The sequence below is a fragment of the Pituophis catenifer genome, unplaced genomic scaffold, assembly GCF_029215685.1.
Source record: "Pituophis catenifer annectens isolate HBS135680 unplaced genomic scaffold, rPitCat1.0.hap2 SCAF_6, whole genome shotgun sequence".
Taxonomy (NCBI): Eukaryota; Metazoa; Chordata; class Lepidosauria; order Squamata; family Colubridae; genus Pituophis; species Pituophis catenifer.
Window position 1 is genome coordinate 94,311,017 of NW_027256886.1, and position 27,571 is coordinate 94,338,587.

General features: G+C 41.9%; 1 protein-coding gene across 1 annotated transcript in view; it reads left to right on the forward strand.

Annotated features, from left to right (window-relative positions):
• Positions 1 to 27,275, forward strand: part of BICC1 (BicC family RNA binding protein 1) — a 123,845-nt gene extending 96,570 nt beyond the window's left edge. Inside the window, exons 8-21 of the mRNA XM_070945116.1 lie at positions 690 to 941; positions 3,705 to 3,836; positions 6,112 to 6,298; positions 6,813 to 6,971; positions 8,248 to 8,447; positions 10,601 to 10,742; positions 11,695 to 11,851; positions 14,410 to 14,575; positions 15,565 to 15,604; positions 18,117 to 18,271; positions 19,367 to 19,520; positions 21,601 to 21,761; positions 23,108 to 23,207; positions 24,535 to 27,275. Coding sequence (XP_070801217.1) covers positions 690 to 941; positions 3,705 to 3,836; positions 6,112 to 6,298; positions 6,813 to 6,971; positions 8,248 to 8,447; positions 10,601 to 10,742; positions 11,695 to 11,851; positions 14,410 to 14,575; positions 15,565 to 15,604; positions 18,117 to 18,271; positions 19,367 to 19,520; positions 21,601 to 21,761; positions 23,108 to 23,207; positions 24,535 to 24,665 — 2,136 coding nt within the window. The 3' untranslated portion in view covers positions 24,666 to 27,275. The remainder of the gene's footprint in view (positions 1 to 689; positions 942 to 3,704; positions 3,837 to 6,111; positions 6,299 to 6,812; positions 6,972 to 8,247; positions 8,448 to 10,600; positions 10,743 to 11,694; positions 11,852 to 14,409; positions 14,576 to 15,564; positions 15,605 to 18,116; positions 18,272 to 19,366; positions 19,521 to 21,600; positions 21,762 to 23,107; positions 23,208 to 24,534) is intronic.
• Positions 27,276 to 27,571: the final 296 nt, after the last annotated feature.

The window sequence follows — 27,571 nt, forward strand, 5'->3', positions numbered from 1 at the left end:
ATCCAGTTGCCTTTTGTTTCAAATAAATTGAAGCACGAAACTTTGCCAAATGGAAAACTTCAAAGTTTCACGTCAGGAAGAAAAGTGCTTTCCACCCCTTTGAAGGGCACCAAGATATGAGCCCTGGTGGTTCAGTGGTTAGAATGCAGTATTGCAGGCTTCTATTCCTGCCTGCCGGCTGCCTGCAATTTGGCAGTTTGAGTCTTACCGGCTCAACCTTCCATCCTTCTGAGGTGGGTAAAATGAGAACCCAAAATTGTTGGGGGCAATAGGCTGACTCGGAGAGGGCTGTAAAGCACCATGAAGCGATATATAAGTCTAAGTGCTATTGCTATTCCTTCCTTCCTTCCTTCCTTCCTTCCTTCCTTCCTTCCTTCCTTCCTTCCTTCCTTCCTTCCTTCCTTCCTTCCTTCCTTTCCTCCCTCCATGAGTCGTTGTGGTGCAGTGATTAGAATGCAATATTGCAGGCTAACTCTGCCGACTGCCAGGGGTTCGATCCTGACCAGCTCAAGGTTGATCAGCCTTCCATCCTTCCGTGGTGGGTAAAATGAGGACCCAGATTGTTATGGGGGGCAATAGGCCGACTCTGTAAACTGCTTAGAGAGGGCTGTAAAAGCACTGTGAAGCGGTATATAAGTGCTATTGCTATAGCGAATATAAGTTTTGTTTTGTTTTCTCTTCCTGGACAGGAAGGAACAGCTCTGCTCTTGGAGCACCTGGCCGGCAGTTTGGCCTCTGCGATCCCGGTGAGCACCCAGCTAGACATCGCAGCTCAGCACCATCTCTTTATGATGGGCCGAAATGGCAGCAACATCAAGCATATCATGCAGAGGACCGGTGCTCAGATCCATTTCCCCGATCCTAGTAATCCCCAGAAGAAATCCACAGTCTACCTCCAAGGCACAATCGAATCAGTCTGTCTTGCCAGACAATATCTCATGGTAAGTATCCCGAAGGATGGGGCAGCAGTGGTGGTAGGAACTTCTGTCACGCCTGGGTCACTAGCCCCTGAAGTTTGCAGTCACAAGTCACTTGACGCTGACTTCCCTACGGTCCTCAACTTATGACCACAGTTGAGCCCGAAATTTCTGTCGCTACGTGAGACATTTTGTAAGTGAACTTTGCCTCATTTTACAACCTTTTTTTTTTTTGCCACAATTGTTAAGTGAATTACTGCAGTTGTTGACATGGTTGTTATGAGAATCGGGCATCCCTGTTGACTTTGCTTGTCAGAAGGTCGCAAAAGCGGATCATGCGACCCTGGGACGCTGCCAAGCGTCATAAATACGAGTCAGTTGCCAAGCATTTGAATTTTGATCACTTGACCATGGGAATGATGCAGCGGTCGTAAGTCTGAAAAAGCGTCATAAATCCATTTTTTCAGTGCTGTTGTAACTTTGAGCGGTCACTGAACGAACTGTTGTAAGTCAAGGACTACCTGTACTAATAATTGGGCAACCTCTTTTATGGAAAAAAATTAGCCAGAAAGTCTTGCTTGGCTGAAATTCTCTTACCCACATCACAAATTATCGTATATTTCCCCCCTTCCCCCTTGGCGATTGGAGTAGGAATTGGGCTCAAGAGTTCAAACCCAGGTTCGTCGGTCTGTAGTAGCTCTCAGCTACCCATACAAATAGCTGGTTAGTGTTAAGACTTAACATAGTTTCCATAGTTTAGGAAAATGTGATCATGTAGGGGTCCCATTAAAGCAGTGTTTCTCAACCTTGGTAGCTTGAAGATGGGTGGACTTCCAATTCCCAGAAACACTGCATTAAAGGATTCTGTGTCCCTCTCGGAAATCAAGAGCCTTGAACCTTCTTCTCTTGGCTGGTTCGTAACTCTGGTGAGGCAGATATTTAAATTACCCATCTCGAGAATGATTATTCAGTTAGCTGGTATGATTTTCCAAACCCAGCAGAAGGCAAGATAAGCAATGGAAGAGGAAGAGTATGGAGAGCCATTTTTCTGAAATGGTATGGTGAAGTGTTGGTGAACCTTTTTGGTGGCAAAATGGGAGCGTGCACGCAGGTGAGCGCCAAAAACTGTGGTACACATGTGTATGCTGGGAAGCTGAGCTTCCAGTTTCCGGCATGCACATGCCCGCCAGCCACTTGGTCTTCCGGTTTCTGGCGCGCATGCATGCACTAAGACCAGCTGGCTGGCACGCATGTGCTCCAGGGAGCTGCTCTTCCATTTTCCGGTGCTCCCGCACATGCGAAGACCAGCTGGCCAGTGCACATATGCGCCCCGGAACCCTGAAGAGCAACTGGTGACGATTGGTGTGCACAGAGAAAATGGCTCTGCATGCCATTTCCGGCACGCGCGCCATAGGTTCGCCATCATGGGTATAGGATCTCCTGCTTGGCCAGGGATCTCCTGCTTGGGCTACAAGGCCTCCAAGCTCTGTTATTCTGTTATTTGAAAATTCCTGGACACAACAGTGACGTCTGACTGAATCCAGTCCAGAATTTCCTTGAGTCTGAAGTTGTCTTGTGGGTTTTGGGAATTCGAGACTTGCGAAGATGATGTTGAACGTTGAAATCCCATAATCCAAAGAGAGAGCGCTAGATAGCATCACCTAAACTTGTGGCCTGTGCATGCCTTGGATAGTCACTAACACAGCCATTGTTTCTTTCAATGCAGCAAGGGACCACACATTTTATGGCATGGTAAGGCCTGGTTCTCTTTATCTATTCTGTAGCATTTTAATATTCAAACCTAGCACATGTTGTTCCACATTTAAGCTGTACTGAACTGGAGCATATCCAGAGGAATTCCTTGTAGAAGGAAAGATGCAAAGAAGAACATGAGTGTCAACAGAAAGAGTTGGACGGAGACTAGAAGACCTCCAAGGTCCCTTCTAACTCTCCTATTCTGTTAAAAAGTTAAGGCTAAAGGGCAAGGTAGAACATCCACTTTAAAATTTTTGAACAATTCTCAGTTGAATCAGAACTGTTCTTGATTGGTCCAGAACTGAAATGAAAAGATACAAATTGCAAATTTATGGACAATATGGTTTTGATTGTTGAAAGATATAACATTTTTCATCTCATCAGTGGGCTATATATATTTTTGTTTTTATGTGTTTTGCATGCATATTTCTGTTTCCAGTGCCAAATTGTCTTGTCTTTCTGGCTCTCTCATAATCATTATTGGATTTTTCCATGTCTTGCAAGTTGACCGGACAGTCTACTGCATGCTCATAATAGGCTTGCATGCAAATAATTAGCTCATAAAGAGTTGTGTATGTGTGTATTATGTATGTACCTATTGCTGAAAGGACCACAAGATTTATTCTCAATAGATCTGCATGACTCTTGGTTTCAAAGGGGCTGTTTAAAAGTTTCAGTTAACCCTCCATTCCAAAACTGGTGGAACTCATCTAGGCAGAAGCTGAACTTGTAAGTTCTTGGTTGTATAGTAGATCCTATCCTGATGTCACCAGTCATTGTGCGCCTCCCATATTCTTGAATTGCTGAGAATCCAAACAGTGAAACATCATGAGAAATATATTCTTGTCCGTATGGAAATGTCAAACAAGTGGCATTTCTAGACTCTGGAAATCTCTTGTTAGAAAGACCATGTGAGTAAAATGCAGGAGAATGGTGGGAATGGTGAACAGTAGATTGCTTTTCAACTGTGCGCTGCACAAAACACGAAGGGCTTCCTAAACTTTATATTGGATTTTGCGTTTCATCTTCCAGGGCTGCCTTCCTCTTGTGCTGATGTTTGATATGAAGGAAGAAATTGATGTAGAACCACATTTTATTACCCAGCTGATGGAGCAGCTAGATGTCTTCATCAGTATTAAACCAAAGCCAAAACAGACGAGTAAGGTGAGTAGAACGGACTCTAGTTTTTCTGGACAAGGCTATATTTAGCTTTTAACTATCCTGCTTGAAAATTAAGCCAGCCCCCTTCTGATCATCACAGGGGGCAGGATGGCTCAGCGGTTAAAGACGCTGAGCTTGTCAGCTGGGCTCAAGACCGGAGCAATGTGCAACGGGGTGAGCACCCATCCTGCCCCAGCTCCTGCCGACCTAGCAGTTCAATAGCATGCAAATGCAGTTCAATAGCATGCAAATGCAGGTAGATAAATAGGTACCACTTTGATGGGCAAGTAGTACCTTTCTGCGCACCTCGGCATATAGTCCTGCTCAGGGGTGAAATCCAGCAGGTTCTAACAAGTTCTGGAGAACCGGTAGCGGAAATTTTGAGTAGTTTGGAGAACCGGTGAATACTACCTCTGGCTGGCCCCAGAGTGGGGTAGGAATGGAGATTTTGCAGTATCCTTCCCCTGCCACACCCACCAAGCCACGCCCACACAACCAGTAGGGAAAAAAAATTGGATTTCATCCCTGGTCCTGCTGGCTACAGGATCACAGAAATGTGTTCAGAGAATGGTTGGCTACCTTGACTAAGAAACGGAGATGAACACTGCCCCCTTGTGTTGGAAATGACTGAACGCAGGAAACCTTTACCTTTTTCTACCTTCTTTTCATTGTAATAATAGAGTTATTATAATGAGAATTCTGTTTTAGACTGAGCTGTTACGAATCCAGTATTTGCTTAGTATTTAGATCGAGCAAGAAAGAGGAGAGTGTACAGCCCTGTCTCACTTCTTTTCCACTCTGGAGCCAGCTCGTGTGCCAAGAGGACTGTGGCTTGCTCTTTTTTGTGTCGTTTTATATGAAGATAATGAAATACTTCAAGATTCCGATTTTCCTAAGGACCCTTGAGAGTTTAACATGAGTGACACTTATCAAAGAGCTTTCTATTGTCAGTGAAACACATATTGACTTATTTTGGGTATTGTTTGGTTTTCTAAATAGGTCAGCACACATCAGCAATAATATGTCTTGTTCCTTGGCCTTTCTTGAAACCATCTTGAACATCTGGGCTCTAATTTGTGTTGGATGATCCTAAACATTATTTCACTGTCATGTGAAATTAAGCATATTGTGTAATAATTTGCACACTGTTAAGTTTCCTTTCATTGATCTTGGTGCCTTTATTATTTAACAGAAACAAGCATATCTAGTTACAACAGTGTAACAGCTAATGTAAATTTTAAAAAGATCTTTATTAATTAATAAACGATGTCTTTGAAATGACTTCATCGGATTATATTTTTAATATCAAGTTAATTCCTACAAAAGTACAAGAAAGTTTGTCTTCAATGTTGGTCTGAAGTTTCCAAGAAAAACAAGGATGTAGCCAGTATCTCACTATTATGTAATTTTAAAGCTAAGAGAAACACAAGCAAGGAATAAAATCTGACCAGATGTTTTTTTCAGAGGTCTTCACAGCCCTGATCTTCTTAGGCTGTTGCACACAAGAAGGGAAGACTCCTTTGACAACTTGACAAGATGCAGATAACAACCCAAGAGGCAGATTTAAATAAAGCAGCCATTGTTTTGACGCCAAGATGAATCAAACCAGTTCTTGTACTGTGTCAAAACATGCTTTTCCATTGTCAAAATGATTGTGGCGACTTGTTTGTGAAGGAAAGTTGGCGTAAAGTTAAATGTAGGGAGTCTCGGAGCTCTAGAAAATGAGAAATCCAGTTTCTCTAGACCTGTATGTTGTGGGGGGAAAATGTTATGATCTGATATTTCTATTTGACTTGGAAAGCACTGGGATGTGATAAATTAGCAAACTCTCCATAATTTCCCACAAAGTTCTGAACAAGGTCAGGAATCTGAGATTAGAGTTTGGCTGCCTAAAGCAGAGATAACTACATCTATATCAATGATCGGATATTGTTGGGTGGTGTGATTCTAAACAAGGCTGAAATGTTGACTGGACCTTTACACAAAGCCTAAATTTATTTCATCTTCTGAAATATTACAGAACAGGGATATTGTTTCAATGACTGTATATTGTAGCCAAGAATCCCAGCCAAAATGCACCCTACCATTCCAGATTTTTTTTTTTTGTTATATAAATCAAAGTATGTAATTTAGGAGCCACAACTACTCTCTTTCCGTTGCTACTAGGAGGAGCTTTCTTCAATAGAGGATTTGTAAACAAGACTGGTGACTCTTGCCAGTTGCTGGAATTGTTTGAATTGTTGTCAGAAACTCATATCCCGTGTTTTGTTTTTTGCAGTCTGTGATCGTGAAAAGCGTTGAGCGAAATGCCTTAAATATGTACGAAGCACGGAAATGTCTCCTGGGTCTGGAAACCAACGGCATTGCCGTAGTGACAAATCCCTCCCCCATCTCTTGCCCAGTTGGCCTTCCTTGTCCTGGCTTGGACATCTTGACCTCAGCCGGCCTCGGACTAACTGGACTTGGTACGATCTACAACCTAATATTTTCAAACCTCTTCAGAATGAGTTTTCAAGGTTTAAGGAAGGGGGGTCCAACCTTGGCTGGACGTATGGACTTCAACACCCAGAGTTTAATTCATGGTTGGCTGGGGAATTCTGGAAGTTGAAGTCCACAGATCTTAAAAGTGGCCAAGGTTGGACACCCCTTGTTTACAGATTTATTTTAAAAAGTAGGCTGAACAATAGCTCCGACATGTAAGAATATGTTGATATGTGCATGTGTTTTCTTTCTATACATAAGAAAAGGCAATAATGGAAGGAAAACATCTGTTTAACTGATATGGGGAAATGGAAGAATTAGAAAAGAGCTTGGAAATGTGAGGTAGGGATTTGTGGAGGTAGGGAGGTTGTCAGCAGTGAAGGAAGAAGTATAGACATAGATGTTAAGGTGTAGTTGAGTTAAGTGTCTGTGGTTGTGCATCTCATTGGTTGTGCATCTACAGGGGTATAAAATCTCTTTTACTTATTTTTTTGATAGGTCTTTTGGGTCCAACCACTTTATCTGTCAACACATCCACACCTCCAAACTCTCTCCTAAATGCTCTCAATAGTTCGGTTAGTCCTTTGCAGAGTCCAAGTTCAAGCACACCAAGTTCAACTTTCTGGGCTTCCTCAATCGCTAATACAAGCACTACAGGTTGGTCTTTTGGGTTTAAATTGGAGACATTTTAAATAGAGCAATCTAGCATTCCCCCTAAGCATGCAGAACAGGACATTAAAATGATGCCACTATTTCAAGAAGCCATCATTGTAAGATGGGATCATCTGAGTCCTTGGGACTTCCATGTGGGCATAGAGGGTGCCTGTTCATTGCATTGGGGTTTGTGCTTTGCATCCAGAAGATCCTAGTTTAGTCCTTGGCATTTCAAGGATCTTGTGAAACAAAATCTGTCCTAGGAAGATAAGGCAACTTTAGGCTACTCAGATTCTATTCTATGCAATCTTGCTCTGCTGAATTGCAAATCAACTACAGCAGGGGTGAAATCCAGCAGGTCCTGACAGGTTCTGGAGAACTGGTAGTGGAAATTTTGAGTAGTTCGGAGAATTAGCAAATGCCACCTTTGGCCGGCCCCAGAGTGGGGTGGGAATGGAGATTTTGCAATATCCTTCCCCCAGGAGTTGGGAGGGAATGGAGAATTTGCAGTTTCCTTCCCCTGCCACACCCACCAAGCCACACCACACTCACCAAGCCACGCCCACAGAACCAGTAGTAAAAACATTTGGATTTCACCACTGAACTACAGGTAACCCTTGCCTTACAACTACTCATTGATGCTGAAAAAAGTGACTGGCCCTCACACTTACTCTCAATTTTATTGTATTCAAAAATTAAAATACGAAATCCAAAAGAAGACATTCAATGGAGACCAAGCAAAACTAGACAAAAACGTTTTTTAAAATGTGAATTAAAAAACAACAACAACACACACCTTATCCCACCCCCACCCCCGCCCCCAGCTGAACACTAGCAAAACTATTGCAACAATACTGACTTCCTCCTTTGCAAAGCAGGTCCAAAATGTATAAGCTTCTGCATCTCTGCAAGCCAATTGACTTTCCACTTGCAACCATTGCCATGTCCCCCATAATCAGGTGATCAAAATTCAGATGCTGGGTCCAACTGGCTTGTATTTATGATGGTTGGAGCATCCCAGGGACACAAGATCGCCCTTTGTGACCTTCCCAGCCACTTTCCCAAAGTCAATGGGAAAAGCTAGATTTGCTTAATGATTGAATTAACCGCAGCAAAAACGGTTGTAAAATCAGGTGTGACTCATGTAATGACTATCTCCCTTAGTGATAGAAGTTCCCAATTGCGGTTGTAAACTGAGGACTCTCTGTATCTGCTTAGGACTTTAGACATCTTCAATCTCAGCAGAAATGAGGCAGAAACATCTGACATTTTCTTCCAGGTTTCTCTGCTATCCCTCATCTGATGATGCCACCTACTGCACAAGCCACATTAACCAGTATCTTGTTGTCGGGAGTACCCAACTATAGTCAAAGCACACCGTCTCCCCCTCCTGGCTTAACTCCTGTTGATATCCATGTGAATGGCATGCAAATGGAGAACAAGAAAAACCCAACCTCATCATTAAATGGTCATGTAAAGGTAAACCAATGACCTCACATTTATAACGCTAGCATATTTTATTTTTATTTATTTTATTTATTTGTCAAGCATATATATGATAAAAAGTATAAACATGATTATGAATACATGAAATGGATACGAATAAAAAGAGACATTAGGACAGGGTGGGTAGGCACGTTGGTGTGCTTATGCACGCCCCTTACAGACTTCTTAGGAATGGGGTGAGGTCAACAGTAGACAGTCTAAGGTTAAAGTTTTGGGGGTTTGGGGAAGAAGCCACAGAGTCAGGTAGAGCATTCCAGGCATTGACCACTCTGTTGCTGAAGTCATATTTTCTGCAATCGAGTTTGAAGCAGTTTACCTTACGTTTGTATCTATTGTGTGCTCATGCATTGTTGTGGTTGAAGCTGAAGAAGTCATTGACAGATAGGACATTGATAAGAGAGCAAATTCCAACTACTGTAACTAAGCAGAATTTTCATTCTGTTTAAATAGCAATAGCACTTATATACTGCTTCATACGTCCTTTTACAGCCATCTCTAAGCAGTTTACAGAGTCAGCATCTTGCCCCCAACAATCTGGGTTCTCATTTTACCAACCTTGAAGGTATGAAAGGCTGAGTCAACCTTGAGCCAGTCAGGATCAAACTCCTGGCAGTGGGCAGAGTTAGCCTGCAATACTGCATTCTAACCGCTGTGCCACCACAGCTCAGATTATATCAACCTGGAAAAACAGAGTTTATTTTTAATTGATCTTAAACATTAGTGCACTTTACTTGGCAATCACAAAACACTAGTTACCGCTACTTTTTCTAGGATGTTACTTTTTCAGTGGAACTTAACCAGGATAAGTTTTTGTTTAGAAGATTTGCATATCATAAAGTATAACTTGGAAATTCTGGCTTCTGATGGTGTGAAAACGATTATGCCATTTCATTATTATAGCTTTCTTACAACATCATAGGAAGTTGTGGAAAACGGGTTTCCAGCCATAATTAAAATTGGCATCCTGAAATTTCATCTTTCAACAGTGCTAAAGCTAAGGCCAACACGATAGATAAGGAATGATTCAACGAAGCCTATAAGACCCATATCTAAAACCCTAAACATGGTTTTGAGTAGATGGTTTGACATTATGTAAACCTAGGAGAGCAATCTTACTCAGAGGCAGCCAGGAGGCCAAGTGATGTTGTGTTCAAAGCTTATCTAAACACTCTCCTTCTATTAAAGATTATTGTTCACATAATAATGGGATGTGGTGGCTCAGTGGCTAAGACGCTGAGCTTGTCAATCGAAAGGTTGGCAGTTCAGCGGCTCAAATCCCTAGGGCCACGTAATGGGGTGAGCTCCCGTTACTTGTCCCAGCTTCTGCCAACCTAGCAGTTCGAAAGCACATAAAAAATGCAAGTAGAAAAATAGGGACCACCTTTGGTGGGAAGGTAACAGTGTTCCATGCGCCTTTGGCATTGAGTCATGCCGGGCACATGACCACGGAGACGTCTTCAGACAGCGCTGACTCTTCAGTTTTGAAATGGAGATGAGCACTGCCCCCTAGAGTCGGGAATAACTAGCACATATGTGCGAGGGGAACCTTTACCTTTCACTTTTAATAATGGAAAAATAAGGGAGGGAAAGGGGAACAGAGAAAAGTGTAGGGTAGAAGGGAAAAAGAAAAAGAAAAGCATTGACTTCAGATTCCTTTTGGTTCAGTAGAACAAAGTAGTGACATGAAACCTCAACTTTTTACTTTTTTTTTAAAAAAAAAATCATTTTTCAAGATTCATTTCAGTTCATCTGTCCCTGTCTAAGATAACAAAGTGGGCATGACTCGGTTGCCAAGTCAGTGGAAATTCTCAATGGTTCCTATAAAACCCCCAGGCACAGTTTGATGGGGGGCGGGGTCCACAGAAATCAAGCGAAAGTGCCCCCCTGGATGAATTTCCAATGTCTATGTTTAATACTGAAGGTTCGGTTCTATGAGAAAATCTGAAAGGCTGCATTCTAGCACTTTATTTTTTTAAAAAAAAATATATATTGATCCTGGGTATTCACAGACAGGTGAGGGAGTAAAATTATTAAATCACTTCATATATATATATATTTTGCATGGAAAAAGAGATATTAAGTATTTAAGGAAGGTCATTAACATACTGTTAAACATCCTGTTCCAGACCTCAACTATGAAGTATCCTGCATTCTCTGCCACAGCTCTTGGTGAAAATGTATTAAGTTCAAACCACAGCGAAGCTTCTCGGACGATTGGTAGCCATAATGCCTCTGAACAAGTGACGGCCAAGACAAACTCTGGCGAAGGTATAACCAAAACTACCGCGGTGTGCATCATTTCCCCACCGTAGGAGGACAGTGCAACCTCTTGGGCTGAAGGGGGTCGCCTTAAGAAGGGAGGTGGAAAGACCAGCTGAGGATTTCTGCTCTAAAAATAAAAAAAATGTGCCGAAAACCATAAGGGAGAGAAGTCTGTGCAGGTCGATTAAAAGTTTGCTCAAGATCAAATGATCAAAACATTCCTAAAATATCTATTTCTGGGCATGGTCCAAAAGAATGTCTTGGTGGTTTGGTTCAGAATAACAAGCCATAATGGGCTACTACAGATATGATATTTGGGTTTAAAAGTGCTTCATTCTTCCAGGGGTCTTTGTTCTAAACTAACTTCTCAAATGCAGAGAAGTGAGAAACTCAAAATTAGAGGAAATTAGGGAACAGAAGTTTTAAATTTCTTCTCTTCGCAAAACATACATTTTGGGATTTTGAGGTTCGTGTGAACAGTCTACAATGTTTTCCCTCTGAACTGGGCTGGAAACACTGTCTCAAAAGGGAAGTTATATACAGAGGTACACATTTTATTTTTGTTAATCCCATTTATAAACAATAGAGGTAGCCTTTCGTAGCAAAATCGTGGCCCGTGTGTTCTAATACTTGTCCAAATATACATGTGACTCAACCCATGTTTTTTAAAAATATCTGATTCTTTGTCTGTTCCTGTGTTAATAAAGACTAGATATTTCAGTCCTTAGGAAACTTTTGGATCCTAAGATATAAAGATGGCAAAGAAATGACCCAGACCAGCTGAAAAAGAACACCCAGCCCTTTTAGCCATAACAACTCCTCTTTTAGTGAAGTGGAAAGTTTATGATGGCTTTCTCCAAATTTTACATGTCCATTAAGAAGACCTCTTAACCCGCACCATCAGCCGTGGGAATCTGCCTTTCATGTGGGCTAATTGGTCACTCTTGGTTCTTTGTAGGTTGCAATGATGCTTTTGTAGAAGTGGGCATGCCCAGGAGTCCTTCACACTCCGCAAATGCCAACGATCTCAAGCAGATGATGAGCACCTCTAAGCAATCCTGCACAAAGAGGCAGACGGTGGAATTACTGCAAGGCACCAAAAATTCTCATTTACAGTACGTAACGCTTATAAAGATAAGGTTGTGCAAAGTGTGGAGATGTTTAATGTATCTTCTGTGGGGTGGTTGTGTTAATAAAACACACTATTCATAACACATCCCTGGCTGGAGGGAGCTTCTTATACAACATGCACAGTGCAAAAACCATGATCTCGTATGATCTCCTGATGGTTTTTATTTGGTTCACGTGCTTTCCCCCTCAAAATTGCATTACTTGTGTAGTATTAATATAATTATATTATAATATATAATTATAATATATATATATAATTATAATATATATATATATAATTATAATTATAATACTATAATACCTGAGCGGTGGCTCAGTGGCTAAGACACTGAGCTTGTCAATTGAAAGGTTGGCAGTTCAGCAGTTCGAATCCCTAGGGCCACGTAATGGGGTGAGCTCCCGTTACTTGTCCCAGCTTCTGCCAACCTAGCAGTTTGAAAGCACGTAAAAACTGCAAGTAGAAAAATAGGGACCACCTTTGGTGGGAAGGTAACAGTGTTCCGTGCGCCTTTGGCATTTAGTCATGCCGGCCACATGACCACGGAGACGTCTTCGGACAGCGCTGGCTCTTCGGCTTTGAAACTGAGATGAGCACCGCCTCCTAGAGTCAGAAACGACTAGCACATATGTGTGAGGGGAACCTTTACTTTTACCTTTACCCTTTCATCAATCCTAACATTCCTAACTTTGTAAATTTGGTTTTTGCTAGGCTGTGAGAGTAATACTGGCAAAGGCCTACGTATTGAGAGATCATCATTTTTTTATTTATCATTAATCTCTTAGCTGTTGCTCTTCTAGTCCCTCTGAGAAAATTAGTGACATATTTCAGTCAGGGATTAAGTTATTTGTAAGCATCTTTATTTTTCTTTCCAAATTCCTTCTGAGGTAGATCATGATTCATAGTGGAGAGTCTGTTTGGGGGAAAGTTAGATGTAAACGATTTCACTTTACTAACTCTGGGGGGGAATTACACAGAGAGTAACTGCATCCTCTTTTCCTCCTTGCTTATTGAATGGTGGGGACAACCGGGATCCAGTAAAATGATTTACTCAGCAGCGTTCCCAGTCCTCTTCATATCCCAAGACAGGAAAACGAGCAGACCAGATGAATAGAAGAGATTGTAGCTCTGGCTTCCAGGGCCGACTTCAAGCAATAAAATCAAAATGAGCTTCAGAGAGTGTCTTCCCTCTTTAGCTATAACCGCAGTATTGACAGTCAACTGAAGGAGAGAAGTAGATTGGAAGGCCCTGAATTTGCCCTTGAATTATGAGGAGATTCTGGAGAGAAGAGGGAGAGTCCATAGCAGCATTTTTTTGTCAGCCTTGACAAAACATTGGATTTGCTGGCTGGGGAATTCTGGAAGTTGAAGTCCACAACTCTTCAGGTTGAGAGAACACTGTTTGACAGTGTTGGTTTTCAGAGAGGCTTCCCAGTGCATGAGGATCAAGCTGTGGAGAAGACAACTGTACCCTTAATCCTTTTTGTATAAAAAGAAAGAAAGAAAGAAAAGATACTTAAGAGGTATCCAAGATGATGTTTAGCCCAGGAAATGAAATTATCTATAATCTTTTAAACCAAGTTTAATGAAGGGAAAGGAATAAGGAAATGGGAGGGAGGGAGGGATGAAGGGGAGGGGAGGGGAAGGACAGGACATTAATAGTAACTGAGTTGGAAGGGACCTTGGAGGTCATCTAGTCCAATCCCCTGCTCACGCAGGAGACCTGTACTAGGGATTTGAACTGCCGAACTGCCAACCTTTCTGATCAGCAAGCTCAGTATCTTAGCCATTGAGTCATCCTGTCAGGCTCAAATACAAATAACGGGCACTCACCCCATTATGCGGCACTAAGGATTCGAACCGCTGAACTGCCGACCTTTCGATCGACAAGCTCAGCGTCTTTAGCCACTGAGCCACTGTGTCTTCTTCTTCCAATCTTCTCTACAGCATTTATAAGCACCATTATAAATTTGCCTCTTTCTCTTAAAGTTCCCCCATGACCCTCATCTTTCTATAATCTATCCCAATGTTGGCAAACCTTTTCAGCACCGAGTCACGCACACGCACACCCATGTGCCAAAAACAGGAAGAGCAGCCACCCGGCATGCATGTGCACACCGGGAAGATGATCATCTGGTTTCTGGCGCGCCACCTGGTGTTCAGTTTCTGATGCGCATGTGCGCGCGAAGACCAGTTGGCGCACCGGAAACCGGAAGAGTGTCAATGAAGCGCCTCTATCCAGCCCGCCACCAAGATCAAGCCAGCGCAGCTGCCCCATCCCACCACTTCTGCCAAGGGAGTACGGCGCTTCACAGCTGGTGCACCTCTTACCCCCGCCGCCGGACAGACGTTCCTCCTGCTCGGACTCAGCTCCTGCACAGCCCCGCTTGAACCCAGAAGAGCAATGGTTAACGGCTCATGTGCGTGGAGAGATGGCTCTGTGTGCCACTTCCAGCACATGTGCCATAGGTTCTCCATCAGGGATCTATCCTGTATAATCATCCAAAACATAAGTCGTAAATTCCATCGCTGTCTTTTTTGTAGCGCGGGCGAGAGATTGCTGTCGGATTCTGAGCTGAGTGCTTCAGAGACTACGGTGGCTGATAAAAAGGCACCTGGAAGCGAAAGGGCAGCGGAGAGGGCGGCCGCAGCACAGCAGAACTCGGAAAGAGCACACCTGGGGCCCCAGTCAACGTATGTGGACATGCAGGTATTGACTCCTCCAAGGATGGGTTTCCACTCTCACTGTGCCTGAGCTTGTTTTCTTGTAGCTATTTCATAACGCAACTAGGTAACTTCATGAGCCCTGGTGGCGCAGTGGTTAGAATGCAGTACTGCAGGCTACTTCTGCTGACTGCCGGCTGCCTGCAATTTGGCAGTTCGAGTCTCACCAGCTCAAGGTGGACTCAGCCTTCTATCCTTCCAAGGTCGGTAAAATGAGGACCCAGATTGTTTGGGGGCAATATGCTGACTCTGTAAACCGCTTAGAGAGGGGCTGTAAAGCACTGTGAAGCGGTATATAAGTCTAAGAAGTACTATTGCTATTGCTGTCATTAGTATTGCACTAGAAGGGCATGGGGTTTGATCTCTGCTTATAGACAGTTGGTTTGCCTTGCCGGTGTTGGTGTGATGTTCTTGGCAGTTCCTTTATTAGGCGGCTATTTCCTGTTTGATTGTTGGTCTGGTCTTAATCCTGGTGTCAATCCCTGCTTATCTGGATGTTGATTGCTGAGAGTAAACCCCACTCTCTTCTAGCATTGATGATGTTACCCAGTTGGGTAATGAAATGTCTGCAAGAAAACACTCAAGCTGAGAGAGCTCCAAGGACCCCAAGCTACAAATGCTCCCTTCTGTTGGTATAGCAGTCTCTGCGTTGCACTAATACAACCAGCATCAGAGATTTATGTGTTGCTCTTCTAGTTGTCATCTGAAGATTCCCAATACATTGAAATGGATTGCTGATGCTCCCAGTTTTTTCTTCAGTGGACATTGCAGCCCTAATTAGCTGGTTTTAAACGGGAGTTTTAAGTATATCAAAGGTTCATTGGACTGCTGGCACATTGCTGGGTGGTGCGAAGGGTTCCTCCGAGACAAAGTGATGGATCCTGGTCAAAATCTTGGTGGCTTGTGGAGCAGAGTGTACGCATGACATTTAGCAAGGGCGGTGATTAAGTGGCCTTCTCTGGGTTTCATTTCTAGGCATTTGACTACGAACAGAAGAAGCTACTGGCAACCAAAGGTATGTGGGACAACGGTGACTTGTAGCACGCATCTGTTTGTAAGCAGAGTGATGAAGGAGGCTTTGCTTGCCCTCCCACTGCCATCCATTCCCTTCCGCCCTCGGTTTGGGCTCTGTCATTGTTCCAGTGGAGAAACTGTAGCTTAGACAACATGTTTTGCAATCCAACTGGTCTTTGTTTCTTTTCTTCCCCTTGAAAGGCTCCTGGAGTTACATTTTCTGAGCAAACAGGATCCCTTTTTATCTTCCTGACTACGAGGCCCTTTTTATGGGGCGGTGATCAGAACATTTGACCTCCCCTTTACAGGACTATTCAGAAAACGGTAGAGTAGAGAAAATAGAATAGGAATAGGAATAGGAATAGGAATAGGAATAGGAATAGGAATAGAATAGAATAGAATAGAATAGAATAGAATAGAATAGAATAGAATAGAATAGAATAGAATAGAATAGAATAGAATAGAATAGAATAGAATTACACTAATCAGCATACATTAACATGAAATTTTGTTGCATTCAGCTCTCAAATTCTTTTTTTCCTATTTCTATTTGCCTTTTTCACTCTTAATAAATAACAGAATAACAGAATTGGAAGGGATCTTGTAGGGTTTTCTTTTTTAAAAAAACCAGAAACAGTAGTTAAAAATGTTTTTTAAAAGTAAAAAAAAGAGGTTCCATTGATCGGGCGCCACAGCTGGGATCATCGGAACCTTTTTTTAAACCTTTTTAAAACATTTTTTACTACCGGTTCCAGAGAACCAGTAGTAAAAAATGCTTTAAAAAAGGTTCCTGAGCTCATGTGCCACAGCTGATTCCCCCGTCTCACTGTTCTACTTACCTTCCCAAGCCTCCTTTTGGTGTGTACTGTGTATGCCTGCACGCAGTGCGCATTTGGTGCACACTGTGCATGCATGCGCGCTTGGCACATCAACAAACCAGTGGCAAACCGTTTCAGATTTCACCACTGCACTCCACCATTTCTGACAGATGGCAGTTCAGTCTCTTCTTGAAAGCTTCCAGGGATGAAGCTCCCACAACTTCTGAAGGCAACTTCTGTTCCATGGGTTGATTGTTCTCACTGTCAGAAAATTTGTCATATTTCCAGGTTGAATCTCTCCTTGTTCAGTTTCCATCTGTTCTTCCTTGTCTGGCCTTCAGGTGGTTTGGAAAATAGCTTGACCTCCTCCTCTCTGTGGCAGCCCCTCAAATATTGTGGCAGAACTCAAATAATTACGGCAGGGTCTAAGGCCCAGGTCTTAGGAGTTGTTTTTCTCTTGTGTTAAGCAGTGTATATCCTCGTTTCAGGCCACTTGGGAGGGCTGAAAGCTTCATGCATCCTTATTCACCATCCACAAAGACAAACAAGGTTTCATGCCAACCGTGTTTCTCCATTCCGTTGGCATATTCAGGATAGGTGCACATTCAGCTTGTTGTATGTATTTTTGACTCATTAAAAGGAAAGAGTCATGAAAGTCACAGAAAGATGAGGTGGGTATGCTAGAAAATGATGTGCTCTGGAGTGTGCCAATTATGCAGTCCTTCAATACCCTCAACCCGTAGAGGCCTCATAGAAGCCTTGTGACGTACATCTCAGTGTACAGATGTAATGCTTATGTAATTCAGCTGGCTCAAATGGCATCATTGCAATTGATATCATGAACCATTTGATGCCATTCTGATGTCCTTGTGGTTTCTAACAGATGCCTTAAGTACCGTCCTTAGGTTTTCTGCTTCCTTTCTCATCTTCAGCCATCAAACATGAGTAGATGACCTTCTTTATTGGGCATGCAGCAAGATGCAGGTTTTAAGTCCTTTGTTTTTGAAAAGGGAATAGGGTTGTTTTTGGTCCAAACAACCATGAATTCTTCCATTTTTATAACACATCCTACATTTATCCTGTTCTCGGCTAGCAAAATCCTCCCATCAAATATTTGCTTGATAGTTTTCTCCTATGCTTTTGGGCTTGGTCTCTACTTCTTGCTTGAAATTGAGATAAGAAATAAAACAGTAACAAAAGATCCTTGACTTCCTTTTTTTCAATGCAGCTGCTCCATCTTGCCACATTCTACATTTGAAAAGCTTTAAAGGTTTCTTACACTTCTGAAGATTTCAGGTTTCTCTTTTCCGTCTCCTGAAACTTCAGAACGACTCTTCGGGCTTTATAAAAATATTGCTCTATTTTCGCCTCCAAACTTACCTTCATGTACTTGGAATTAATCATGTACTTTTGTGTGAGTGAATATGTATGCAACGTGTACACGAATAGAAATACGTATATGCTCTCAAGTTCACATCACATATTAGTATAACCTTCTCTTGCTGCGTGCTCAGAAACATAAACTGAAATATGAAGTGACCCTAGCAAGTTTAAAATATTTGGAAAGTGGTAAAAGCAGAGAGTGGAAGATTTTCTGGATCTGATCATCCACTGCCTAAAGAATTTTGGCTGCTTTTTATGGTTGGGGGAAAAAAGATACTGATGCTTATAAATATGCTTCCTGCCCCCTTAAAGCTATGCTGAAAAAGCCTGTTGTTACGGAAGTGAGAACGCCCACCAACACCTGGAGTGGGCTGGGCTTCTCCAAATCGATGCCGGCTGAAACAATTAAGGAACTGAGAAGGGCCAACCACGTAGCCTACAAACCATCCATGTCGACAACTTATGAGGTATGCAGAACCGCAGTGTGTGCTAGGCGTGAAAAAGGAAGAAATTGGAGCTTTTGGCCTGAATTTTGAGCAGGTTGTGTCTGGGGTTTGCTGCTGGGACAGCCAAGGCCCCTCTGACCAAAGGTTTCTTTGCGTGACTCCTCCAGGCCTCCCTGAAACTGCGGATTGTGTGTTAACATTTTTTTTTTTCTGCATGTGGGAGACAATCTTAATTCATTGTATTTTGTTTATTCCATAAATATCTCCGTTTCATGTTATCTTCTTGTCAGAGTGTGCACAGTGTGACTAATACATACACGTGTTAAGCAAAGCCAGGAATCAATCAGTCTTCTTCAACTCTACACGGAGAACTACAATGCAGATACACGAGGAGAGAGAGAGAGGCGCCCTCTAATGGCCTCCCTTATATAGACAGCTTCTTAAAGGGCAATAACTCTCAGTTTTAAAGGGGCTGGTCGGCTTTAAATCTTTATTACCCTGACACTTCTAGCCATTTTTCTCTTTCTAGGAGTGTATTAGTGGACACATACACACACACACAGTGTGTGTGTGTGTGTGTGTGTGTACTGTATCTGAGTCACTTGGCTGTAGCCCCAAGATCAAACCACAGCCTGAGTTCTCTGCTCCGTAAGCTATTTTTTTTCAGAGATTGAGGCATCCGTTGTTTTTCCTACACTTGAAACATGTGGGAAAAATAATTTTTTTAAAAACAAAAACGATCCATTCCTTTGTTTTTCCTGCTTTGCTTTGGGTTGTTTTCAGAAACATCTCAGTCTTAGAAACACTGGTTTAAAAAATGACCAGTCTGAATTGGGACAACTTCCTAGGAGGACACAGTGTGCCACAGATGACAAGTTAAAATTAATTTGCTTTGATAATGCAAATTAAGTGTTGCCAATATAATTCTTTATTGGTGTTTACCTTTTCCTAAAGTACTTAAGACTTCTCTGACAAGAATATTTTTTAAAACAAAATATTGCTCAGTAATTTAAGTTAATGGGTTGCACCATTGGCACCATGCCCTTGAGTATAAAGCCAAATTGACAGTATCCCCACATGTCCTAGTCACACCTCTTCCTGCTGGTTTCCTTGCAGGGCTCTTCTATGTCTCTCTCCCGATCCAACAGCCGGGAACACCTGGGAAGCGGGAGCGATTCCGATAACTGGAGAGATCACAACGGCATTAGCTCAACTGCTCCGGGCGACTACGTCTCTTCCATTGGAAGTCCTAAACGGAAACAGAAATCAAGTAAGAGTTTACCCTGTTGGTTAGGTCAGAGAATAAAAGTTAGCTCCAGCTTCGTTTAGACCAGAGGTCTCCAACCTTGGCAACTTTGAGTCTGGAGGACTTCAACTCCCAGAGTTCCGCAGCCAGCTTTGCTGGTTGGGGAACTCTGGGAGTTGAAGTCCTCCAGACGTAAAGTTGCCAAGGTTGGAGACCCCTGGTTTAGATAAACCAAGGTCAGTTAGTTGCATCAAGCTATAATTATCAATGATAGGCTATTAGAATAGAATAGAGCTGAAAGGGAACTTGGAGGTCATCTAGTCCAGCCCCCTGTTCAAGCAGGAGAACCTACACTATTTCAGAGAAGTGACTGTCCAGTCTCTTCTTAAAAAACCTCCAGTGATGGAGTGCCCACGATTTCTTCATTCATATATTCTTACTTCTTTGTAGGATTTATGTGTGTTTTTCCTCTAGCCAGGTTTTTCCTACGTAACCAAGGTTTCTGCAGCCCTAGCTCAGTGGAATCACATCCACTCGATTCTGGGCTTTTTTTCTTTCTGGTAGCCAGCAAGTTCTTGCTGCCAGGTGAGAGACTTATATAGATCTATTTCTGGCTCGTTAGCCATCATCAGTAAGCCACACCCACATCTCAAAAGCCCAGAATCGAGTGGATGTGATTCCACTGAGCTAGGGCTGCAGAAAAACCTTGGTTACGTAGGAAAAACCTGGCTAGAGGAAAAACAAACACACACACACACACACACACACACACACACTATATTTAATATAATTCCATCTTCAATTAAACAGTGTGTTGTCGAGGTACAAATATCGTAAAATGATAATCAAGATTTACGACAATATTCATTACATTAACATTAATTCTAGAATATTAAAATAATATTAAACATAATAATCATAATACTAGCTTCTCTCTCTTAACGTATCTTTATTTCACTAAACTTTTTCTTTTGTTTCCCTCTTTCTCAGTTCCATTTTTATTATCTAACCACAACTTGCACCCATAACTTCTGGTGGCAAGCAGTTCCACTGGTTAATTGTCCTCACTGTTAGGAAGTTTCTCCTTAATTCCAAGTTGCTTCTCTCCTTGGTTAATTTCCATCCATTGTTTCATGTTCTTCCCTCTGCTACTTTGGAAAATAAATTGACCTCCTCCACTTTGTAGTAGCCTCTCAAATACTGGAATACTACTATCACGTCACCCCTAATTCTGCTACGTTCTATTAAAAATATTAGATAGTTGGTGACAATAATGGCTTCCCTCTGTGATGTCTTTGTTTCTTCTTCTTCTCCACGTCCAAATGTCATAATATAGTTTTATTCTCCCAGGCCACATCACAAGAGATAGAATTGGCCGGGGTGCCCCAAAGCAGTGTCCCCCATATTTGAGATGGCATGCAATTTTTCCCTTACTCTGACCAATACTTCTTGTGTTCTATTTCCATGAAAACAAAGCTCGGTAATTCAACATCAGGCAGAGATTCAGTTGAAGGGTCCTTGATGCTCTCTGAACTTGCTTATCTTTTTTTTGCAGATGTTTCATTACCCTAACTAGTATGTTACCTAGTTAGCAGTGGTGGGATTCAAATTTTTTTACTATCGGTTCTGTGGGTGTGGCTTGGTGGGCGTGGCATGGCTTGGTGGGCGTGGCTTGGTGCGCATGGCAGGGGAAGGTACTGTAAAATTTCCATTCCCACCCCACTCCAGGGGAAGGTTACTGCAAAATCCCCATTTCCTCCTAATCAGCTGGGACTCGGGAGGCAGAGAATATAGATGGGGGTGGGGTCAGACAGAGGTGGTACTACCGGTTCTCCAAACTACTCAAAATTTCCACTACTGGTTCTCCAGAACTGGTCAGAATCTGCTGAAACCCACCTCTACTAGTTAGATAATGAACATCTGCAAGAAAACAAGCAAGCTAGAGAGCACCAAGGAGCCCTCATTTCAACTCTGAGCTATAAATATTCTCCTTTAGAGATTCAGTTCAGTACTTCTTGGCAGTTTGCAAGCACCAGAACTTTAGGCTCCTTGGCCTAAAGTGAACTCAACCTAACTAGAAGCTTATTTTCTCTTGGACGTCTAGGTGAGCATTATCTCAGCAGTAGCAACTACATGGATTGCATCTCCTCCCTGATTGGAAGTAACGGCTGTAACCTGAACAGTCTGTTTAAGGGATCTGACCTACCTGAGTTATTCAGCAAACTGGGCCTTGGTAAATACACAGACATATTTCAGCAACAAGAGGTCAGTGTTTGTGAAAGGCTTGGTGATGGTTCTTTGTAGGCTAAATTGATTGCTTTGCTTTGTTGTGCTTTTATTGATAATCAAGACCATAGATTCATTCCTTGGCTGTAGGAATAGCTACCTTCAGGCTATGAAGTGCTATGTTCAGAGAACCAGTTCTGCAGTCTCAAACCAATTTCCATTTTTTGCAATCATACCTTAAAAACTAGCTCTCTGAAAGGAATGGGGGTCTGATTTGGATATTATCAGCAAACCCATAACCCACTGCTTGGGAAATACTAATCAGAGCAGGACCTCAAATGACCTTGATGGTGTGAAGACCAACTCACCCAGAGTTAGCTTGGGATAAGATGGGCAGTCAATAAATTAAATCAATAAATAAAAGCAAATATATGGCCATCAAAAATGATCAGAATGGGATACCTCAATGGGGTGGCAGAAACCGTATGGAATTTCCTGTGAATCGTCACAGTGTGTTAATTCACTCAGTTGTACTCACTGATAGAGAGGTAGTTGAAACATTCTATGCATATGCCAACATACATGCAGACATGTGAGGCACAAGTATGTGTTTGTGTATACTGATCCCTGCTTCTGAGTGTTTGCACACAAACACACATGCCAGAATAAAAATTAATATGACTTTGTTATATGTTTTTCATCTGATGCGATTTCCTTGACTTTTAAATATCCCTGTTCCAAAGAGAAATGCAATTATCTAATATTTTGCAATACCAACATAACAATCACATTAATTTTCTGTGTTACAGTAGTTCATCAGCCTTGGGACATACGGACAATTAACCTGTGGGCATAAAGGAATACCAATAATGGCTCAGTAATTTTAAAATGTGTTCAGAAACTGCCACAAATGGCTAAAAGGGATTGTCTTTCAGAAAATAATGTATACTAATTCACTGGCAACCACTCAGAAAAGATCCAGATCTTTTCAATTTATATAAACTAATTTTAGAACACAGTAACATATTTTGAATTGTTCTGGCAGCCAATTTTTATGGCTCACCAAACAAGATTTGAAGGAATTCTATGCCACGAAGAATTCCAAGGTGATTCATCAGGTTGAGCGCCTAAATCCTTTTCTAGTATTTATTTAGGCTGTCAAAATAATACGTTGCATTTGTTATAAAAATGTTGCTCCTTTGATTTTAACGTGCTTTGGATGTTGTTAATAGACCTAATTACCAGCAACTGAAATAATGGTTTTGCTTCTTTCCTGTGCAATTTGTGCACAAAATATATTCTGCAGAATGTTCCCCCACAAAAGTCCTCTGCCCTCTTGGTGGAAGAGCATCTTAAAGTATGGTGTTTTTTGTGGTTTTTCCTAGATTGATCTTCAGACGTTCCTCACTCTAACAGATCAGGATCTGAAAGAGCTTGGAATTACCACTTTTGGTGCACGAAGGAAAATGCTTCTGGCAATCTCAGGTAAAGGAAAATCACTACCTTGTGCAGTTTGTAAGAATTCCCTTTTCCCTTCTTTTCCTTGACGGGGTTATTCTCATACACAGAATGCAGAATGTCTCTTTTTCAGAAACTATACCCCTGTCATGTTCATGTTCTTGTCCACCAGTGGTGGGTTCTACTTACCTTTATTAACGGTTCACATCGCTCCCGCATGCGCAGATCACCTATGATGATGTCCGGGTGAGTGGGCGGAGCCTGCCGCTGGTTTTACTACCGGTTCATACGAACCGGTCTGAACTGGGGGCCACCCACTACTGTTGTCCACCATTATCCTGCCAGCCTTAATCTCTCTGTTCTCGTAAGTCAACTCATGTGTATCTTTCAATGGGAGATCCATTGATTTCCCCAGGTTGATGAAGTTAGGAATTCTATTACCATACGATTGTAACAAACAGCTTCCTGGTGTTTGGTTTTTACCTTGATGTTAACATCCATGATGGTTTATAGTCAGGGACATGCAAAACCCCATAAGGGAGCCCATGTCTTTATAGGTTCCCCTTGTAGAGAGCCAGGTACGTATATCTCATGTGGTGGTTGCCTGCTCTGAAATCAACAGCTTGATGCCTCTTTCATTTTCAACCTGTAGTTAACCAAAACAATTGTCTCAATAGACCTGTGACAGATCTATAGCCTTTTCTGACCCAAATCTATTTTATTTTACATCTTTTGGGGGTATTGTGGTAGAATCTCCAGCTAGAGAGGAAGGAGGTGTTAAGAAGGGACCAAGCTTGGAGTCTTTGCACTGCAGAAAGTGGCACAGGTCTGAGCTCCCCAAGAATCCCTGAATGCATCCGAGGGAATGCAGTCACTCTTGTGAGATTCTTGTAACATGGGTGCCTAGCAATAAAGCTTCTGCTTAAGCTATTCACAAGTGGTTCTCATTGAGATCCATGGAGAATCTGGCTGGATGAGCCATAGTGACAAAGTGGTTAAGAATGCAATATTGCAGGCTGTCTCTGCCCACTGCCAGGAGTTTGATCCTGACCAGTTCAGGGTTGATTCAGCCTTCCGTCCTTTGCAAGTCAGTAAAATAAGGACTCCAGATTGTTGAGGGCAATAACGCTGATATTGTAAATTGCTCAGAGAGTGCTGTAAGGCATTACGAAGTTATATATATAAGTCTAAGTGTCATTGCTATTGCTATTGCTTGCACCTGACATATTGCATTTGATTGGACTTAGTTTCTCTGGACTATGAAATAGTAAAAATGTCTCTTGCTAGATTGCATCTGGTGTCCAGATTTTGAATGGAAGCTTCTCTTCTCTCTCCTCTCCACTCCCCCTCTCAGAACTGAACAAAAACCGAAGAAAACTCTTTGACCCCTCCAACGTTCGAGCCTCGTTTCTGGAAGGCGGCGCTAGTGGCCGGCTGACTCATCAATACCATTCGGACATTGCCAGCGTGAGCGGCCGTTGGTAGCAGGAACAGGAGGCTTTCACAGCTGACTGCACAACTCCATGGACACGCCCAATCCTGTGGACCATCACACCACCCTCTGCACTTGGGAGTTTAGGTACCAAGGACCAAAGTCGTCTTTTTTTGCACAACTTCCTGTGCTGAAAGAAAGAGAGAAAGAACACTCGTCTGTCTTTCCACGCACCAAATGTGGATTACGCCTTACTCTTGTAGATTGGACAGAATTTGCAATAATATTTGGGGGGGGGGTGTTTAGTATTTTATGACTTATTATAACTATATTGTATGCACTGAATGAAATTTTTTTTTTACTTTTTTGAATGGAGAGTGATGGGCAGGGATGCCAGAGGGGGGGTCATTGCTTATGGTTTTTATCAAGGAAATTTCTGGTACTGCTTAATAATTAATAGAGGTCTTTCTGCACTTTATGTGTTCGGATTGCTTTTCCTGTGGAAATTTTTATTACTTTCCTCTTAATTTCCATGGGAAAAAAGATTTACGGTAGTGGCGCTAACCAATGTTTGCCAGGTGCATTCCCACTCCAGGTGAAAAGGCTCCCCCCCCATAAATGGTACTAACGAGTTAAATATAGAGGACGATGGTTTTCTTTAGACGACTGTAGGGAATTTTCCCGTAATCAGTTCCATGAAGAGGAGTCTCCAACCTCCTTTGGAAGGAAGTCTTGAGAAATATTTGCAACTGAGTTTGCGCACTGCAAACCAAGCAGTGAGAGACCAAAACAGTGTGTGTTGCCATCGCTAATCCTAGTTAGCTGCTGCCTTCAATGATAAACCTGATTTTAATGATTATCTCAAACCAAGGACTATTTTTAGTATAAACTGCCACTAAAGGACACTTTATTTATAGCAAACGTCTTATTTTTAGAACCTGTACACTTAGAGCGCATAAGAAATTAAACTGATCTACTAAAGAGTTTGTGGTAGAGACTGGGAAGCGGGACATGAAGCCAATCTCCAGGCCCTTCATTCATTTGACAGAGCATAAATTTCATTTGACAAGACAGCACTCTTGTCTCTATTCCCTAAGGGACGTTGCTGACGTGATTTTCCATGCATCCATTTAAGAGCTTGTCAGGTTGTGACATCTGCCTCCTTGACTTATGTCCATGATAGTCTGCCACAAAGGTTTTGAGTTGGGCTACTTCCAAAACTCTGTATTTGAGCAAAGAGTTCGTATGATGTTTCGGTAGGGCAAACAGTTGTGTTCTTATCTTGTAAAAAGGTCTAGAAATCCAATTATATTGTCTCTGTCAAATGATTTGGTATAAATTTATGAAGGATGAAATGAAGTGCCTCTCAGTGATGCAAAATGATGTTTCTGAACGTGAATTTATCAATAGAAAAAAAACACCATCCCCATTGCATATATTGTGAATTACTTGTACTGTAATTTTTCCTTTTTTTATTTATGTACAATGTACAAACCCTTTAGGGTGGAGGCAAACCACTCTTCAGAAAGGCATTAACAATTACCATGGTGGTTTTTATTTAGATATATATATATATATATGCAACATAGAGGTGAGGAAGAGTTTTGACACTTTTTGTGGATATATTTCATTTCCGTCATGAAGGAGACACCAACACAAAAGGGAAGATTAGAAAGGTGAGAGCTTAGTTAAAATTAGGAAATAATAATCAGCTATACATCAGAATTCATTTTAATCACAATCTACGACATCTCAACAGCCTCTCACTCCTGCTGAAATAGCTGCTGATATTTCTCTGATTTTTTGGAAAAAAACAGGGCCGGATGAGCACAGCGAGTGCTTTTTCTCCATCCGGAGTTGTGCATTATTCAGGAAACAAATTTTATTTTTCTTTTGAAACACAGTCTGTCCGTCAATTTGTACAAAATGGAGGTCCTGATATTTTCAAAGAACGCTACGTGTTTTATCGTGGCTGCTCCCTTCGGTGGGAGACTCCGCGTTGTGTTGTGAAGCACACAGCCCTTGTGTCAGAAGTTCAGGACCTCAGGAGGTGAAGCATTTCGCCCCACGTGGAAAACTAACCTTGTTTAATCTGTGCCAGAGTGATTCAGTTGAGTCTTTTGGTTTACATTGAGACCTAACCCACAATATATCCCACTGGAGATTTTTTCTCTCTCTCTCGTGGATTTTGTGTCATGATATTTTTTTCCCCCCAGTTTGAACTCAAAATGGCCGAATGCTTCGATAGTGACACCCTTGGAAGACGCATTTAAGCTGCAGTGGTCTATACTGAAGCGAAGAATGTCTGAGATATAAAAGTAATAAGAGGCCTACCTTTCCACAGACACCTACCCACCCACACCCCCACATACCACACTGGGAAAGCAAAACTTTGCTACTCAATTGGATTCCACGAGAGGGGAAAAAAATGGCAACGCAACATTCAGTATTGTCAGTATTGTATTAATGCACAAAGAATACCGAAGCATTCGTTTTAAAATATTGTGCCTTTATAGCGACCAGTTATCTGTAAATATAGAGCAGATACAGATTGTATTTGGGGAGGGATGGGATCCTTTTTAGTGATATTTTTTAAAAAGGTAAATAAATAAATAAACTATGGAATTAAACATTTACAAATGGAGAATTTCAAACTAATCAAATGTTACATGAAAGAATAAATTTATATAACCCTTGTTACGTTGCTGGTTAAATGAAGTCTGGTTTTATTTCTAAACGTGCTACTAGTTAACCTTTTGTTCTTAACCGGAATGATTGCTCTAAACTAAAGACTACAAAAGTGAAGTGGCTCACTTTTTCCTTAGGCTAAGATAGTGATTGTAAAGGGAGGTCAGGAAGAGCAGTGGGATCTTAAAAAAAAAAAAAAATTCTGGATTAAGGTATGTATTCTGTGAACCATTATCATGTCAATATTTTTCTGTTGCCATAGTGGCGTGGA